Source organism: Lichenostomus cassidix, chromosome 4A, assembly GCF_008360975.1.
Source record: "Lichenostomus cassidix isolate B80296 chromosome 4A, HeHo_3.0, whole genome shotgun sequence".
Lineage (NCBI taxonomy): Eukaryota > Metazoa > Chordata > Aves > Passeriformes > Meliphagidae > Lichenostomus > Lichenostomus cassidix.
Window position 1 is genome coordinate 2,814,948 of NC_139485.1, and position 19,859 is coordinate 2,834,806.

The 19,859-nt window shown below is 45.7% G+C and overlaps 1 protein-coding gene across 6 annotated transcripts in view; it reads left to right on the top strand.

The window, feature by feature from the left end:
• Window positions 1-19,859, top strand: part of AMOT (angiomotin) — a 57,726-nt gene that overhangs the window by 24,720 nt on the left and 13,147 nt on the right. For all 6 annotated transcript variants that reach the window (XR_014852170.1, XM_085060074.1, XM_085060075.1 and 3 more), the window contains exons 2-7: window positions 383-545; window positions 1,934-2,852; window positions 9,645-10,098; window positions 11,500-11,644; window positions 12,972-13,064; window positions 15,614-15,759. Coding sequence is in view for 5 of the 6 variants with exons in the window: in XM_085060074.1 (XP_084916200.1) it covers window positions 1,981-2,852; window positions 9,645-10,098; window positions 11,500-11,644; window positions 12,972-13,064; window positions 15,614-15,759 (1,710 nt within the window). In the remaining variant the exon portion in view is untranslated. The remainder of the gene's footprint in view (window positions 1-382; window positions 546-1,933; window positions 2,853-9,644; window positions 10,099-11,499; window positions 11,645-12,971; window positions 13,065-15,613; window positions 15,760-19,859) is intronic.

The window sequence follows — 19,859 nt, forward strand, 5'->3', positions numbered from 1 at the left end:
TCAAAACGCTCAGCACCAGTGGCCAAGGAGCCATAAGCACAGGGCACCCTCATCTGTGCTGCAGCTTTCGTTCTGAGCGAAAAATAAAACAATGGAGTTAAAGAATTAGCAGGTTTTAATCACTGTTTCACTTGGAGGCACAGATGAGACAAAGCATTACTTGGCAACATTTAATCTTGGAGCAGAAATGGTCATGATTAAAGCAGCAGCTGGAGTAGATAGCTGGGGACATGGGGGTTCATTCATCCTAAAGGGATCAAAATTGTTAGGCTCTGGGAGAAAATGAGAAGCTACAAAAGGAAAATCTGAAATATGGGCCAAGGTTTATTATTTCTAGGGTCTCATCTACTGATTAAAATGATGTTTTTAATGCTTTCCTCAGAATTATTTTGGGAGCGAGGAGAGTATCAAGTGATCTGGCCTGCTGAAGAGGAGCCTGAAGCCATCTCTGAGTGGAGATTTTGGATTTGCAGGAGGAAGGCTGAGTGTGTCCCCCCATGTGGCAGAACTGCTCCTTACCAGGGAGCTCCAAGTGAAGGACAAAGGTATGTGCCACTTCAAACAGGATTTCAGAGGAGTCACATTCCAGGTCAGCTAACAGGGCCTGAATTCCTGCCGTGGTGAGCAGCCTGGAATGAGGATTTTAACTTTCTCTCCATTAAGTTTTGCAGAAGGCTTTTGTGTGCTCAGTGTGAGTCCTTGTGTTGAAGGGCTTTGCTTCCTGTAGCAAACTGGAGGTTGTAGAGATGGAGCACAGAGCAGACCCTTCAGGCCTCCTGGTGCCTGATTCTGCCACAGAACAAACTGTTGGGAGCAAGTTACCTTTTGCTAAAGGGACAGTGTAATACAGAAAAAAGGTGTCGAAATGCTAGAACACTAACATGTGTTCTGCCATCAGGGCAGAGCCACAGCTTGGCCAGCGAGTGAGGCTTACTCTTTATTCTGAGCTGCTCTAGCTCAAAAGTATCTCTGCTTTCAGTCACATGTCTCAAAGGTATCATTAATTTTTGATATTTTAGCTCATGCAAGGCCAGTGGGCTTGAGTTTCCATGACACACTCCTGCCTCCACTGGGAGACTGAGCAAAACGTAATTGCTGTTGGTCACTGGCTTAATCTGTACTTAGGATGTGCCTGACATTGGCTCTTTGTGTTTCTCTCATTGGGACACAGTGTTTTTTCCTGCCACTCCGAGGTCTTTTTCTGTTCCTTAGATCAGACAACTCTTTTTCCTCCCCATGCATTTGCATGCATTCCGCTGAGGATATTTAGATGTGTGAGGATTTGGTTGCCTTTGTATAGCAGGAAGTTCCTGAATCCTCACTTGCACCGTGCCTGGGGTTTTCTGCAGCAGGGAGAATAGGTGCTGATCTCACTCTGGGCATTTCATAACTCTGAAAACCTGCTGCTTAACTAGGTACTCATGAATTGCTTTATCTAAGCTCATAGATTTCTTTACTTCTTTTGAACCATATGCTATCTCAATGGGCCTCCTTTTGGTTTTTTCTTGCCCTTAAAACTGACGAGTTGCTGATTTCACACTTTAATCCGTGTCTGCCTACAAATATGGGACGTGTATTTCACTGGTGGTAGCTCTAAGTGTAAAGCAAACAGGTTTCAGGCGTTTTTACCGTCATCCTGTGAATTCCAGGTCTCCTTTTTTCCTGAGATGCTGTCTGAGGTATTTGGCATGCATCCCTGCAGCTTGCAGTCGATTGATTTGCCTATAAACTTTCAAGTCACCTTTCATCACCTTTCTGAGGCTTTGCCCCCCGGGCATGCAAGTCCTTCTTAGGTCAAGGGCCTTGATGACCCCCATTGTTATGGGAACCTTTGGTAATCTAACCTGCTTTTTCTCTGTATTTCAAGCCATCACTCTTGAATATCTCTTGCCCGATCTAGCGGGGCGCTAATAACCGTGTCTCCTTTCCTTAGGTCAAGGGCAGCTTTTACATTCCACCCAAAAGGCACCACAGTTTGAGATGAGGAATTCAGAAGAGCAAGCAGCTACGACAGTTTTACAGCGCCTGCTGCAGGAGCAGCTCCGATACGGGAACCCCAATGACAACCGCAACCTTCTCGCCTTACACCAGCAAGCCACAGGCAATGCCCCCCCTTTCAGCAGCACCGGCAGCCCGGCCCCGCAGAACGAAGGGCTGAGCTCCCAGGACCACCAGCTCGTGACTCATGCTGCCCGCCAGGAGCCCCAGGGCCAGGAGATACAGGTGGACAACAGCATCATGGAGAAGCAGCTCTCGCCGCGGCTCCAGGCCGCCGAGGACCTCCCGACCTACGAGGAGGCCAAGGTGCAGTCGCAGTATTTCCGGGGCCAGCCGCACGCCAGCGTCGGGGCGGCCTTCTATGTCACGGGCGTCACCAACCAGAAGATGAGGACTGAGGGGAGGCCCACGGTGCAGAGGGTGAGCCCGGGGAAGGTGCACCAGGACGAGGGACTGAAGGACCTCAAGCAAGGCCACGTGCGCTCCCTGAGCGAGAGGCTGATGCAGCTGTCCCTGGCCACCAGCGGGGTCAAGGCCCACGCGCCCGTCACGAGCGCGCCGCTCTCCCCCCTGTCCCCGCTGTCCCCTCAGCAGTCCAGCGACCCTTACAAAAATTCTGGCTCCAATGAGTTCTACAAGAACTCGGTGCAGCCCCCTTCCCAGCCCAGCATGAAAGGGATGGAGCAGCGGGGGCCTCCCCCGGAGTACCCTTACAAAAACGTGTCCACCCCAGCTATGAACTGCAAACCTCAGGACTCGGGACATTTCTATAGCGACCATCGCATGAGCCAGCAGGGAAGAGCTGATGGGCCTATGATGAGGTATCAGCATCCCCCTGAGTATGGGTCAGTCAGGTAAGCGAGACCTTGAAACAAACCCCGTGACAGCTACCTAGGGAAAGACAATATAACACTCAGTCCATCACCTTCACTCCTCAGGCAGATTTTCCTTCAGCAAAGATCCCATCTTCATTATGTGAGGTGACATACTGTATTCAGCTGCAGACTGTCTGGAAGGACAATGACCTGGTTCAGTAGCTGACTAGAGAGGCCTGACTATTTAAAAAAAAGATCCAAAACAAGCCAACTTGATTTTATGGTATGGGGAAGTTTAATGCTGAGGCTCCAGAGTCTCGCAAAAGCATTGCTACAAAAGCCAAAGTTATGGTGTGATTCATTGTAGAAACTTGCAGTTACTTATTGCAAGGTTTAAGCTGTTCTTTAATTGTATCTGCCAGATGGAGATTTTTCTTAAAACAGTATCACACAGGAAAGGAGAAAGTGAATAAAAGCAGTAATGGTGCAAGTAGCAAAATCACCTGATCTTCCTGTAGCATTTTAAAGTTTTATTTTCAGTGGACTAACGTGTAGGAGAGGAAAATGGAGTATGCTTTGTGCCTCATCCCAGGCTTGCTTGTTCAGCTTTTGCTCATTTTTCTTATATCATTTGAAATCTCAGGCTGTTCTGGTTCCCTCTAGATAAGGAGCTGGATTTGGCTTGAGCCAAACACTGATGTCCGTGTGGGAAGATGAAGTTTTGTTAAGGTGGGCTAAAACCCCTGCTTTACTTATCCTGTTTCCATACCATCTCATCTCTGCCCGAGACCAGGTGGGATCTGGTGTAGTAATTTTGTTTTCATTTTGGAGCTAAAAGAGTAATTCAGAGGAGCAACAGGAGGAGGTAAAATGGAGATTCTCTGTGCATTTGTGTTTGCACATTTTGTGCTGTGTTTCAAGGGGAGCTTGAAGAAACCGGTCAGTATTTGGGAGCAGGGTCTGAGCTTTAGGGAGTTTGAATCTGCACAAAACCTTCCTAGTCCTATGAGGAGCTATTTTCAGAGTTTGTCCACCATTGTTTGTGATCTGAAATGACTTCAGCAGCATACAAGCCTGATGAAAAGGCCCTTTGATCTGGCTAAATAAATAATAAAGAGGCCAGGAAAAGGGGAAGTAAAGGGTTTTGGGGGGTTGTAATGATTGTAGAAGCTCATTGCAAATGTTTTTGAAAATTCAAAGGCCTCAAACCTCTGTGCACACAGGACAGGGAAACAGCTCCTCGATGGTTCTGCTGCATCAGAAATACTCATAATATTATATGCAGTGAGACATAGCCTGCTTGCTGTTTAAGGGAGAGGTATTTGAAAACACGCCAACAGTCAGCTCCTCTAGACAGGGTGATTTTTGTCTGTATTGGATGGATCCTGGCTGCTTTGAAAGAACATGGTGGGGGGAAGGAGGGGGAGGAGAAAGGTTCAGCTGGCAAGGTTTCCAGTAGGGGAAGCAACTGAAATTTGTCTTCAAAGCATTGGGAATCTAATGAGGTTACTTTTTAACCTAAATAGCTGCACAGAGGAGAGGTTTCCTTTGCAAGCAAATGCTGGAGCAATAGAACAATTGCAAGACTAATCCATAAATTAGAGAGCAGTGTAGCAAAGGAAGGGAGAGAGTCCTCTATCCCCCTCCTTCTGCCACACGCTTTAAGAAAAACTTTCATTTAGACAAGAAACCTTCTGTGTTGCTAAAGGTGCAGCTGGGTGATGGTGTGGGGATTTTAGAGGCAAACAGCTCCGGGGAGAGCCTTTCCTCACACCAGGAGTGTCTTTGCAGTCTCCAGTTTTCCTGCGCTGCAGCTCGGTGTTTATCGGGATTCATTTGGATTGGTAAATGTGTGCATTTTTTGAACTGTGCGTCAAGGAAACAAAGCCCCTTCTCTCTGCTCCCGAGGCCACACCCTTTTCTGCGGGTTTTTCCCCTCATTGTTCGGGGGAATTTGAGGGTGACCTAATGATGCGGTTAAATAAAACTCGTTGAGCAAGATAAACATTGGGGAATTCACAGCATTCTCATGCTTCACCCTCCCCAGTCTGGGAAAGGAATGGGCTGTGTGGTAAGTTTAAACCAGTCTGCAAACAGTTTGCCTCACCTGCTCCTGGGCGGTGTAATGTTGGGAGCAGTGTATGTTGGTAATGATGTTGGTTTAATGTAAATACCGGGCATGCCGGAGGCATCTCTGCTGTTATTTGGAAATTTTAAAGAAAGTTTAGAAGAGAGCTGGCTGCATGTGGAGCTCCAAAGTCCTGTTCTCTCCTTAATACCTCAACTGCACTTTAGCATTGGTGATGAAAACAACCCTCCAGGTCTAAGAGCAGAGCATGGTGCCTTGGACTCTGTTCTGGGGGCTGCAAGGTCTCCAGTGGCAGCAGGAGGTTTGGGGGCACACGGAGCTCCTGTCTGATGCAGGTTTGGGGGCACACGGAGCTCCTGTCTGATGCAGGTTTGGGAGCAGAGGAAGCTCCTGTCCGATGCAGGTTTGGGGGCACACGGAGCTCCTGTCTGATGCAGGTTTGGGGGCACACGGAGCTCCTGTGTGATGCAGGTTTGGGGGCACACGGAGCTCCTGTCTGATGCGGGTTTGGGGGCACACGAAGCTCCTGTCTGATGCGGGTCTGGGGGCACACGGAGCTCCTGTCTGATGCAGGTTTGGGGGCACACGGAGCTCCTGTCTGATGCAGGTTTGGGGGCACACGGAGCTCCTGTGTGATGCAGGTTTGGGGGCACACGGAGCTCCTGTGTGATGCAGGTTTGGGGGCACACGGAGCTCCTGTCTGATGCAGGTTTGGGGGCACACGGAGCTCCTGTCTGATGCGGGTCTGGGGGCACACGGAGCTCCTGTCTGATGCAGGTTTGGGGGCACACGGAGCTCCTGTCTGATGCAGGTTTGGGGGCACACGGAGCTCCTTGTCCCTCTGATGCAAGCGCCATCCTCTGTCTGGAGCCCAAGCGCCTGAGCTCCTGCTGTGGTGATTAATCCCTTTGACTTCACAGAAAGTTTTTGAGAGGGAGGTCTGCAGAATTTGTCCCATAATTAGTAAATCACTCTGTGCAGTGCGTTCCCCTGAGCAGCATCAAAGTAGGGGCTAATCAGGTATGACTGGGCAGCAGAACAAAAATGCCTGGGTTTGATTTCGGCTGTGCAATGGCGTGGAGCCTTCTCCCTCCTGCAGTCAGCGTTTCCTGCTTTGTGCAGGAGGGCTGGGGAAGAGAATGGAACTGGAGCTTCTTGAACATGAAACAGGCAGGAGAAGTCGGGAAGGCATAAAAAAAAAAGACTTAACGAGCCAGAGACCTTTCCTGATGCCTTCATTCTTCTGCCCTCCCCACAGAGCTGGTGTGTGACCCTCTGTCCTGGCAGCCTGAGCAGCCCTGCTGGCTGGGTCTGCCTGCAGAGCTGCCCTTACTCCCTGGCTCTGTCCTCCTGACTTAAAAGCTGAGGTGACCCTTGTAGCTGCAGAGGTGACCCCTGTAGCTGCAGAGCCATAAATCCAGGTTTGGACTTGGCCTGCCTGGAGCGTTCCTCCAATCCATGCCAGGGGCTGTCAGGGGAGCAGAGATTCCTGCGTGGTGCACAGAGAAGTGGCCCTTAAAGTTATGCTTTCAAACCCAAACACTTGTGGGGATAATTGCTCTGAGGGTTTTTTTTCCCTGCGTTTGGTTTATTCAGGTCTCTGTGGCACTGAGGCAAATGGAAGGAGGTTGTGTAATTTTGTTTTCCACGTGTTTTGAGAGTCTATGTATTTTTTGAAGTGGTTGGTTCAGATAAAATTTTGATTACTATTGCAAGGTTACCCGAGGACTCATTCTCTTGTGGAGGGAATTTTCTACTAGCATTTTATCAGCAACACTGTTAGGTGACACCAATAGTCATTTTTACCTTAAAATTTTGCAGTCTGGCTTAAAAATCTTGAAAAATCTAAATTGTGTTTGTTCACCTTTCTGACTCTCTCAGCCCAAAATTGCTTTACCAGAGAAATAAATTCTTCAATTTTTAAGTTAATATGAAGAAATCCCAGAACCAGGTATTTTGTACCCACAAAATGTTTGTAAATATTTTGCAAGCAAAATTGTAAATAGTGGGGATGCAAAAATGTTCTTTGAATGTGTATGTAAAAGTTTGCATGCAAAATCTTAAAAGGTTTTGTGTTACTGTGAGGTTACTAGAATTTTAAATTTTTAAAATTTTTTTTTTAAGGTAGGTTGCATTAACCCAGCTGTGCTGTCTAGTTCTGCTGGGAATATAAATGCATGTGTGACATTTTGGAAGCCCTAATGCTGTTGGCAATGTCACAGAAATAGAGGCTCCAAGCTCTCATGTTTTATCTTGAGTCCACAAGTTTGGTATAATTTCAAGATTATGAGAGGCTTTGGATGTGTGTGCCAAAATGCTGGAATTCTTGGAAATGTATCCTGTTTAGAAATACTCAGCCATCATTTCCTAGAGTTGTTCTTTACAAAACGTTTTTGAAAAAGGGATCATTACAAGGCATGGCAGTTCAACTGTCCCTTCAGAATTTAAGTGCTGCTGTTGTGTTTCTTTGGCCATCATTTTGTTCCTTTCATTGGTGCTCAGAATGTAAGAGTTCTGCCACTGGGTCTCTGGTGACAGAATAACAAGATGTTTTTAGTCAAATAGCTCAAATTGTTAACATTGGCATCTAAATCGTCCTCATTAGGGTTATAAGATTAACTCACTGAGACCAGTCTCCCTGAGTAGCTGCTCCAGGTTGTTTTCAGGCTGGAAGAGAATATTCTGTCGGTTGAAAATTGATTTTTTGCATCCATGAGGCAGACTGGCAACATATTTCTTTTGATCTGACTCTGTAGGTCATCACAGATTAAATGTCACAGCAAGGTTATTCCCTAATTGATTATAGCATCAAAGCAGAGCTGTGGTGAAAGGTAAAGAATGAACTCCAGGAGATGAATATTTTGAGGATGCAAAGCTTTAACTCTGCACACAACAAGTTAAGAAAGGAGCTGGAGACCACCTGAGACAAAGCAGGTGACCTTGGCATGGCCTGTGATGCTTTTTGCCTCATTCTTCATTATGAGAACTGGCAAATAAAGTTAATGAAATCAATGCAACAATAAGTAGAGCTGCCCCCCTGGGAGGGGAAGAACCAAATTGCTGCTACTGAACCGAACATTCCTGAGGAAATTAATTGCACAACTCTCTTCTGCATGACCCCTGAAATCCTCCTGCCGCAAATGATCATTTCTGGGGAAATACAGCTCCTGAAATGATGCTGCTGGCAGGGACCACAGGCACCTGAATGTGAGAAAGAGGGAAGCAGTAGCTAGAGCAGTGATTCTTTGTTTTTTCTTAGTTAACAAAGGCTAGATTTGTTTCCCCATTAAGGAATGTGGAGCTTTCTGTGCTTTTTCTCTGCTGGGAAGCAGGGCAATGAGACATGAGGGGCATGATGCTGGAACAGTGAACCCCGTGCTGGGCTGAGAACTGCTGAACTCCCTGCGCTGCTGCCAGATGTGAGTAATGCCCAGATGAGAGTGATGGGTATGAGGAGTGATTCCTTCTTTCTGCAGAGAACAGGAAGGATGATACTGAGTTTTTGTGCTTGGGCTGAGAAGCTGGTTGTGTAACCCTTTAGTTCCCATTCCAGCTTCCTACTTGCTGTTGTCAGTTCCCCCAAGGCTTCTGGGAATGCTGTGAGCTGTCTTGTCCATGCTCTGCAGGGCAGGAGTCCAGGGTCCCTTCTGGGAGCACAGGCAGCCAAGAGGGTGTTCTGTAGCAGCTCTGGCCAGGTGGAACAACACTGTGTGCTTTTCCAGCTGCAGGGTTGAACTGTGTCCCAAAGGGTGGGAAATTCTGTCAGAGCAGCAGGAGTGTTTCAGGACATGCTGAGCTGCCAGGCTGGGTCTGCTCTGGGCTGAGCTCCTTGCTCAAGAAGAGACTGGCTGCATTGTGGAAAGGGAGGGACTTCAACTGTTATGATAAAGAGCATCAAGAGAAGTGAAAGGTTGAATGTTTTTGGAGGAGAAGGCAAATACTGCCTCCTGAGGTCATCCAAGCATGATAAATCCATGCAGTCTTCTCAGAGAGATTTCTTACTTGGCTAATGCAGCAGGAGTTGAGCTGGGGATCTCCAGAGCCTGGGAAATGTGAGAGGGTGTAGCATGGAGATAGTTCTGTGATGGACTCAGGCATGTTATAGATTGTTGGATGTGTCTTTGATAGCCTGCAGAGGTTATTGTTAGGAGCAGTAAACACACCTACTGCATAGGACACGGCAGGTTGGAATGAAAATGCTGCTTCTGATTCTTAGGTTGGTTTTCAGATCCTTTAATTGTCTCATTTAACCAGGCTGCAGCTTGTAGGTTGATATTTCAGAAAGCTCAGACCAGTGGTGTTGGAATACTAGCATCAAGCTTAGCCAATGCTTTTAATTCTGTATCCTGGCTTACAGAAAAAAATTCATTGTTTTCTCAATGACAGATGGCACATTTAAGGCCAGAACAAAAATGCCTAATAGGTCCTTAGTTGAGCAGCTTCATCCACAAAGTGTGGCGAAAACTTATGAAAATAATGTTGACCAGTAGTTGTTGATGGACTTTCTCTTAGTGTTTCTGTAAAAAGCAATCTCAAGAGGAAATACCTTTGTGCCCTTAGAATATATTTTCTGGTAAAGATTTGATTTTGAAACGCTTTTTAAAAGCTGACTTATAAAATTGAAGAAAGCCTCACTTGAGGCTTTTGTGTGGGAAGACCTGTGCATGGGAGCTACCCACCTTGTCCCTGGCTTTGTGCACCTTCCTCTGCATGACTGATGGAGCCTCTGCTCTGTTTTCCAGGCAGAACCCAGATGTGCAGCTGCAGTTACAACAGAGACCACCTCACCACCACAGCCCAACTTCTTCCTTGACATCCCTGGGATCTTTGACTTTGCTCCAGTCTCCGCCACCCTCCAGGCTGTCCCCTTCCCAGCAGCAGCAACCTCTGACTCCCAGCCAGGCAGATCCTGGCATTCTGCCCCGGACCCAGCAGCCTTTCTTGTCCAACCCAGTCCATCAGGGAGATCTGTACCGACTATGCCAGCCCTTCCTAGGCCCGCAGCAGCAGCAAGGCGACTCCTACTCCGTGATGCCCCGGGCCCAGCAGATCCCTTCCCCCTACCAGCAGATGCAAGTAGATCCTTTTGCCATCGTCTCCAGGGCCCAGCAGATGGTGGAAATCCTGTCGGAGGAGAACCGGTCCCTACGGCAGGAGCTGGATGGGTGCTATGAGAAAGTGGCCCGGCTGCAGAAGGTGGGTGGTTTTGGAATTCAGGCACTTCTCTGTCTCTGGTCTAGTCCATAATTGAATCATTTAATCTGCAACTGTTGGATTCCTTGCTGAAGGGATTGATTATGTACTTTAGAGTCTTTTGTATGCAGATTGATTAGTTTGTGTCCTGTCCCTTTGGGCAGCAGCTTAACTTTGGCAGAAGATGCAATCAAAGCCTTCAATTTTCTGCTAACAGTTCATTGACCATGCTCAAAAGCACATCCTGAGCTGCTGAAGAGGCTGACTGCTTGGCTTGCTTGGTTAAGTTAAAGCTTGCCCAGGACAGCAGCAGGTTTCATTTTCCCTAAGAGACTGCAGAGGCTGCAGGAAGGGCCTGTTTGGGATGGCACCAGACCACAGCCACTCAAGGAGGCACAGGGGACTTTGCTACAAAACTGGTTGGCAGTACAGTGTGCAAGGCAAGTAGTGCTGCTATGGCTACACTAAAGACATTTGGACTGCAGGACTGGGACTAGCACTCCTTTTGTCCCTCTCTCAACACCACACATTTTCCATGAAAATACCTTGATTTGGACACAGCTATCTGCCACCTTTGGCTTTATGGAACAAGCATAGTAGATGATGCCAAAACATTTAAAAGAAAAAGCCCCAGCGAGACCCATCGTTAATGTGCATATGTGGAGGTATTTTCATGCTGCCTCACAGAAATAACTTCTTGATGACCAGTGGTTTAAAGCTGTACGGCAGGTCAGCTTTGCTTTTGCCTTGCAGCTGTGGAAAGGCTGATGCTACTTGGCAATTTAGGGTTTTGTGGGCCTTGCTGTGCTCTTTGCACTGAGCAGTGTCCAGGCCCAGAAAAATGTGTGACTGCTTAAAACATGGCTTTGAGTTCAGGTGACCAGTGTGGCTTTCCACACTCATTCTCTGTGTTACCTCTAACCAGGGACATATGTTCACTTTGTATTTTTTTGGAAGGTTGCTGGCCAGGAAATACTTTGGAGAATTTTTTGACAGCTTCCTGATAGTGACAGAAGGACACAAATGTACTTCCCTCCACCTCCCTGTTGATCACTTGCTGTAGACAGTGCTGGTGGGGTTTGCTGTTGTGTGGATCCACACTTCCATAGCAAACCATGCCCAGTAGGGAGAGTTAGGAGTGAATCTCCTGCTCTGGATGATCAGAGAAGCTTTATGCTGAAGGCTAAAAGGAAGGATAAAGCATATTTTATTGCAAAATTATTCAGCCACTGATACCCTTTTATAGAGGGATTCATCACAGACCTGAGACTTTCTTTTACTTAGTGTCTAAGTGTAGGTTTCCCTCAATAAAGAACACTTGAGAGAATGTAATCTCCTGTCTGAGACTGAATGAAATTTGTTAGTGATAAAATAGTAAGTGCCTGTTTTCACTTTCCGCTGCAGCTGGAAACAGAAATTCAGCAAGTTTCAGAGGCATACAAAAACCTGGAGAAATCATCCTCTAAGCGGGATGCCCTGGAAAAGGCCATGAGAAACAAACTGGAAGGAGAAATTCGTAGGCTTCATGATTTCAACAGGGATCTGAGAGGTAAATGAAGTAAACCTTCTGTTCTTTAATGCTGGGTTTTTTTATTGTTATGCTTCCTTGGCAGGACAGAGTTTTGCTGCAGAAATCAGTGTCTGACACAACTGGAATACAATGGGATACTCAGGTGTATTCAGTAGTCAGAGATTTTAAGCACTTGCTGGGAGAATGGAAAAGACAGGTTTAGGAGAGGACTGTAGTTTTTCATTTTCAGCCTGTTTCTCATTGACAAGAAACATGTGATAAGCCAAATGCCATAAACCAGATGCAAGCCTGGAATTCTCTCATGTCTTATATCCTAGAGACAATTTGTACAATTTGTTCAGTTTACACAAATGGAAAGAGGTTTTGCTGACTGCCTAATCCCACACCAGGCACGTTCACTTTATTTCCTGTCCAGTGACCCTTTTGCACTGACATACAAACTGCAGAGTGTCTGTTCTTCCTGAAGGTCTTGTCATTCCTTATCAATGTAGGCATCTGGTTTTTTGGATCTGCCTTCCTTTTCCAGTGTGAGATGTTATTAGTGTCTGGTTTTTGCCAAGAGGCTGAGGCAGCACCAAGGCTGGCAGCACAATGGTGCTGAGTGGTATTTGACCTTACCAGGGGTAAAAGTTTAAGCATTAGCTTGAAAAGTGAAAAACATCTGCAATTTGAGATTTTTGAAGGTGCACAAACAGTTTTTTAAACTGCAAGTTAATTTTTTTAGGAAAGCCTTCTTATTGTCCTGCACATCATCAGCTCTCACTGCCTCATGTCTCTTACTAAGATGCCCAGAAATTGTTCTGCATCCAGGAAGTAAAGCCATGCATTTCCCAGTACACAAAGGCCTGCATTAAATAATCTTATTCATAATAAAACCCAGTATAAACATTTCATTCTAATTTTCATGGACTGATACAAATTTCTAGCCACATGAAGCAGCAGAGCTGTTAAGCTGCTTTTAGGGTTTTACACTATTCCCTCAAGCCAGGTAATTTGACAACAGTGATTTAATCTTCTGCTAAGATTTAATGGAGAATTATAAGGGAATCTTTTAATTGCATGGTGAGATTTGTGTGGAAAAAATGAAGTTGTAAATGGAAGAAACCAATTGCTCTGTTACGAATGTTTAAAATAATTTCTTTGGAACTTTAACCTGTTTTGTCTCATTGAGAGCATTTCCTTAAGGACATAATTAGAAACATTTGAAAAGCGAGGGCCAACTTCTGATAGGATGTAGAATTAAGAGATCCATTCCCCCAGCATCAGGAAGGCCCTGAGCAGATGTAACTTAATGCTTGAAAGTTTTTGATTATTTCGTTTGCTTTTATTGAATTTTTTTTTGCAGAACGGATGGAGACAGCCAACAAGCAGCTTGCAGAGAAGGAGTTTGAGGGCTCTGAAGACAATCGGAAAACCATCTCTCAGCTCTTTGCACAAAGTGAGTTCCACAGCCATTACAGGGCAAAGGAAAGCTCCAGTCACCCTGGGAAGGAGGACCGTGCAGCAGGTTAATTATTGGGACTGAAATTAGGGCAGTGGCAGTTCAAAACTAGCAGTGGAGAAAGGAGGAGGGATTCAAGAATTCCTCTTCTGTCAGTATGTAAAGTCCATCTGGTGGGATTTCTTAGAGATTTTGGAGCAGAGGTAATGTGCAGTTAAACCATAAAATTAGTGTTTGCTCCATAATTTACATGATATTTTATCCACCTATTTTATTCCTTGAAAGCTTTGAGATTAAACCTTCCCAGGCTGACAGGAGTCCTGTCATGAGTTAAGGCCTGTGGGAGAGGAGCCTGCTAGGTCTCCTATCTCCTTCCTGTTTAATTTACCACTGCCCTATCCTGTTCAGCAAAAATAAAGAGGATGAACACTCCTGCAGTCTGCTGGGCTGGGTGAGGGTCAGGAATTCTGTCCACAGCAGTGGATTTATCACAAGGCAAACCAAAATGACGGGTGTGAAATGCTGCTTTTCCTTTGTTCTGAAATGTCTTGAGGCCGACGGCACCAGGCCAGCTTTTCTCTCATCCCACAGTGTACTCCACCCTTCTGACAATGCTCACTTTTCTCCAATTGTTACATAAAAAGGTAGAGCAATAAAATTGCAAAACAGAGTTTTTTCTCTGGTGTAATAGACACTGCAGGTACTCTGACAAATGCTGGTGTCCCTCTCTTGTGTCATCTTTAGCTTATTCCTTGTGGTTTGCATTGCAAGCAAACGGCTGTCAGGGAATGAATTCCAAGCTCCTGGCAGTTGTGGAGAGTCTGGGAGTTTAGTCTCTCCTTCTGTTGGGTGGACACTGAGGTTCATAGGTGCACCCAGAGAGGTGGGAAGGTACAGCTGTGAGGCCTCTCCTTTTGGATGAACATAGTAGCCACAGTGCTATATTTCATTGGTCCCAGCATTTCTAGGGGTGCTGCAGCACTTGTCAAGTGAAGCAATTCTCATTTGGAGAAAAGTCTGCAACAAAACCTCCAAAAGCCTCTCTGCAAGCATTTCCAGATCAGCAAACAGCCTGGTGGCACTGACTGATACCTGCTGGCATAATGCCACCCTGTCTCATTGCAGCTCAGTCTCTGCAGTACAGTGTGCTCACACTGGCAGCAACTCATTCCTGGGTGGAGGAGAAATGCTGGGAAAAGATGGGGAATAAAAATAAGCAGGTGATGACATTTGTGCTTGTGTCTTATGTCCTAAGCTGGCTCTGAGCTGCACTCAGGTTTTGCTCTGCAAAGCTCTGGGTGCTGTTGGTGGACAGGTTTGTTTTGCAACTTGTGTGTGGGCTGTGTTGATTCCCTGGCAGAAGGGAATCTTTAGCTACTCTGTGTTGCTAAAGCTTTGCTCCTGGCTTTTTGCTGGCAGTAGAAAGGGAGTAATTGTGGTCCTGTAAATATAGTTATGCACATGCTTGCACAAATGGGCCTGTGTACTCCATATGCAGTCTGTCCTAACACCCAGCACCTAGTTCCTGTTTTTCAAGCCTTCCACTCCTTGTCTTCATTCCTTTGTCGTGGGATATTGGTTTCTGGAATGCAGTTTCTCTGGTGTCATCAGTGCTGGGTGTAGATCACTCCAGGGAGTATTCTGTGGTTGTGTATCCAGCAAGTGGGTTAATGTTATCTTTGGAGCTGGTTGGCTTGAGCTGGGAATGGCAACATTTGCCGAGGACATCAGTTCTGTGTTGTGGCTTTGCCTTACACCCCTGCTGATAATTTCTCCAGTCTCCAATTATTTTTATCCTATCTATTTTGTCATGAAGGCAGTGCCCTGTTCCTGCAACGCTCAGCATTGCTGCTCCAACACAGTCCAGCTCTTCCTGGAGAGCAGCAGAGAAGGATGAGCTGCTGTGTTTGGGTGGCAGGTCTGCTCTGAGCAATGCCAGAACAGATGTGTGTGCCTCACTTCTGGCCCAGGGGGTCATTGTTAAGGGCAGTAGAGGAAGACTGAGGAATTCTCATTGCTCACTTGTTTTCTGACTCCTCTTTTACTCCAAGGTGTTGCTAGGGGATCCTCTGAGAAGGGACAGAACAGCCTTCCAGTTTGGAGGGTCAGTATGGAGAAAAGGAACACAAGTTTTTCAGGCACACAAGTCTGCCATCTCTGTCCCCAGCCTGAGATACTAAAATTACTCAGTTTGTTTTCCACCACTGAAAGCTCAGAGGTGAAGAGGTGCCAAGTTTCACTAACCATCTGCATAATCACAGCAAATTACCTGAGTAACTGTACTGAGTGATGCACCTTCTGTTCCTTCTCACTATCTCTGTGGCACATTGTTGCTTGAAGGTGCCATACTTGTTTTTCAGGGTTACAGGTCCTTCTCTTCCTTGAAAGCTATGTCCTTTTATTTTCCCTCTCAGCACTAGGTTTGCATTCTCTCTCTTGTGAGATGTCCCAGTACAATCTTTCCTTCACCTCTGGACTGAAAGGCTTCTGAAAACTGGGCAGAGACAGATGCTGTGCATTGATAACTATCCCTTTGTTATCCACAGACAAGGAAACCCAGAGGGAAAAAGAGAAACTGGAAATAGAGCTGGCTGCTGCACGCTCCACCAACGAGGACCAGCGGAGACACATCGAGATCCGAGACCAGGCCCTGAACAATGCTCAGGCCAAGGTGGTGAAACTGGAGGAGGAGGTAAGGCTGCTGGGAGAGAGAAATCAGGGGAGCTTGTGCTCCAGTGAGTTTGGAGTTTGGAATGAGTTTGTCTTGTGGCAGTTATAAGGAAATCTGCTTTCTTCAAAGCTGTTTCTGTCGGCTTAGCTTTGTGTTGACTAGCTAAACAGATAAGCCACAAATCGGTATTTCCTTGGAAGTGCTTTTGTCTAAGCAGCCATATTTTGTTTTCTTTTTGTTGCAATTTGTGAAAATGGGCTGGGCCTGAAGTCTCAGCCCTGGAAACTTCCTGAACTTGGCAGAAATTCAGATTGAATGGACTTTCAAGTAAAATCAGATTAATGCAGCTTGTCCCCTTTCCAGGTGTAGGGACAGTGCAGATCACCACATGTGCCCAGCATTTGTAATAAGCTGGGCATGACCTTAGTTGTTTTCTCTCCTGTTCCTCCCAAGAGGGGATAATGCATTTGAGCTGCTCAGCTGGGCAGCTTTCACAGCAGTTTCTTTTGTAGCCTTGTCCCTGCCACTCATGGCTCTCACCCTCTGCCCTTCTGCGTCACGGTGTCCATCCTCTTCCCTCCCGCCTACAGCTTTCCTCTCCAAGGCCCCATTTCCCACTCCAGCCTCTGCTTCCTTTACTCCTACTCTTCCTCCGTGGAGAGTCTCGGGAGGAAGTCTCCTGACCAAGCACATTTCCTTACTGCAGGTTTGTTCTCCAATCCTGCCATCTCCACGTCTCCCTCAGCTGGGCACTCTGCCTGTGGCCACCTGAATTTTGCTGTCTTCAGAGACATTCCTCAAACCCTCCCCTTGTCTGCTTTTAGTTCTCTCTCCTTTCAGGATCCCTTTGTGCCTGGAGAGGAGGAATGATCAAATACAAAGTGAATATCCTACTGTCCCAGGTGCAGGTGTAGCTGCTGTCTGAATTTTAGCCTGCTCTTCTCTGGGCTCTGGATTTGCCTCAATAGCCCTTCCTCTGAACCTTCCTGTGTCTCTTTCCCTGGTGTTCTTAATTTTTGTCCTTCCTTTAATCTCTTCATGCAAGCCTTCCCTCAATCCCTCTGGACCTCCCCTGGTCCTGCTCTGCTCATCCAGGATGTTGTCATGGGTTTACCTGCTGTCATAACTTTTTTAGCCTGGCATGGCTGCCTTACCTTTGTCACTCAGGGGACAGGGAGCATTAGGTTATAGGGTAATTTGCATGTGGCATAGTTCTCTTCGGCTCTCAAACTATTCTGCGATTGATTCTGCAATGTATTGGAGCTCTTTGGCTCTCACTCAAATTTCAGCACCTTATTTAAAAATCTGATGTGTCACTAACTCCCATGTGCATGGGACATCCTTGTGGTTTCCCTGGAAAGTGCTTGGATGAAGTGCTGTGATGAGCTGGGCCAGCACACACAGCACTTGGCTGGGTTGAACCTCTGTGTAGGCACTAATTTTGGCTCACTCACAGTAAAGTTGAAGCCTTGAGGGGTAATAATAATTGTATGTTTTATTTTCAAAAGACTGCTCTTGTTTTACTAGAAGAATTGGGTTCAGTGCTGTGGCAAAGTATTTCTGCCTAGGTAGAACAGAGAAATAGGTAAGTAACTGGGCTAAATAGCAAGATAGCTTAAAAACCACATTTAGACTGATACAGAGTGAAATGATCTGCGTGAGGGTTTGTGGTCACATACATCCAACCTTTGCTCGAATCCCAGGGTGTGCAGGAAGTGCCACCCTTCCTGCTGTAGATAAATATGGAAGCATCTCAGTGAGGGAGCAGGAATTAACTCTGCTTTTTCCTAGAGGTGAGAGGGAATAAGGGGAAACAAAGGGTAAAAAGTCACTTCTGCAGGTTTCCCAAATCACTTTTTAATGAAATACTTAGGATTATAAGGCATTTGTTGCCTCATTAGTGTTAAATTGTGGAAAGCTCTCAAATCCCCAGGCTGTTTGGTAACTCCCCGAAAGGCAGCCAGGGAGCTGCTCAGGGCACCTTTAGAAGGGGCTGGAAACACCTTTCTGAGTTAGTGGCATTCAGTGGCCAAGAGATGGGAACAATTTGTTGATTATTTCTTTATTCCTGCCAGGTTACTCTGAGTGACTAGTCCCTGTAAGTGTCAGGAATTTCTGAACTGGTCCTGCAGAAGAGGGTGGAGTCTCTTAGGCTCAGGTTTGGCAGCCACTCTGGCTCAGGGCCTGAGGGGGAGATGCACATTTCAGTTGTTGCATCCTGTAATGTAAGTTTTCAGCTTTTTTTCCCCCCCTTCCCATTTTGACTTCTTATTAAGCAGAGTAACCCTGCCTTGTATGCATCAGAACCTTTATAAAAAGAATATTTCTGTTCTATAAGGCATATATTACTGTAACTGAATTTAAATGTTGCATTGGAATTGGAGCTTTAGATTCTTTTCAAAGTCCTTTACTTAAGTTGCCAGTTTAGACAAAACCACCCATCTGTAAAATGTACACACTTGTCTACACCTGTGGAGCTTTGAGGTTTTTTATATATATTGGATTTTAGCATCCAAATTGGAGTGAAAGGAGAGATAAAGGGATGCTAAATGTGATCGAGAAAGGAATGATCTTGGAGATACTGAAACATAGTGTGAAGCAGTTGGAAGCCAAAGTAGACATTCACAGAATGCTTTCCCTGTTAGCAGGGGTGAAATGGCTCTTCAAATTTAGAACAAGCTGCCATTAAAGTTTTTGATAGTGTGGGGTTTATTTCTGCAAAGTGCAAAATAGGGTGAGTGATCATAAATATTTAAAGCAAACTTAGCAATTCTGTACATAGACATATTTAAGTATGTATATGTTTTATATACAATATTTAAACGTTACAACTTTCTACTCTCTGCAAAGATACACAGTTATTAACCCCTATTTTCACTTCTCTATTTTTGTTCTTCCCTTTAGTAGATGTTCCACAGTTTTGCGTAAATCAGCAGCTTACTAAAATTGTTTCTAGGGAAGCATTGGTCTGTGGTTTCTAAAATCAAAACTTCAGATTATTTTCATTACATGTAATACATTTGACACAAATGGAACATATTTGAGGTAAAATGTATATTGGCTTAAAAATGTATATCACAGTCAGAGACAGTTGGTGATAATAATATTTGGAGCTAAGGCAATGAAAAATTCTCATTTTGGAGCGTGGATTGCTGTGAGGGACTCAGGTGGGATGGCAGCAGGGTTGTTGGTTTTTTATAGTAGTTTAACTTTGTTCCACCACTTTACAAACCACTTTTTTTTTTTGCTGAGTGCCTCAAGGAGAGCTTGAGCTTTGGAGAATAGTGGCAACCACCAGGAAGATAAAAATATCTGCTGTTTGGCATTCTCGTGCACACACACACCTTGCAGTGGGAAGAGGAGACAGACAGCCTCTCTAATGGGTGGAAACTGGGGCCTGAGGGAGGGGACAAGTTTGAATGAAATATCTTTTCGAAAAGTGAGTGTGTTTAGAAGTTCTAAGATCCTTCAGCCACCAGAATTCAACATGAAGCAGGTATCAGCTGAGATACTGTGTTAATTTCCCACTGTGCTGTTGAGAAAAGATATAACTCTCTATTTCTGATAACACTGAGGGTTCTGTCAGGAGGGAAATGGGAAAATGCATTTCCCAATGACATCTATTGTACTTTTTATGCTGTGCCTGAGACACTTGCAGAACAGAGCTCTGGCTTGTAGGAAGGAGACCCAAAGGAGAGCTGTCTACTTGATGCCTGGTCTGTTTTTTTCCAGTCACTTCCCTGGGTCTATAAAAAGCTATTCCTAGTCTCCACAGCTTTGTTTCACGTAGACTCTGAGAGCTACATAATGCTCCTTTCAGGAAGGAGTTTTTTCTAAAGGGGACACTTTTTGGATGGCTTGTCATTCCTGGATGGATTGGGTGCTGAGGAGAGAAACCTCCCTGTTTTCCCTGTAACTATTTTCCTCTGATGACCTGCATTCTTGTGACAGAACTGCCTTTTTATTGCCATGTCTCACATATTCTGCCTGTCAGTGATTTTCCAGAGGTGGCTTTGAGAGTTAGAACTTATTTTAACCCAAACAAGCGGGGCGACGACATTGTGACATTCCCATGCCACAAACACTGTTCCCTCGCAAGGGGATGGTGTTACCAAATTGTT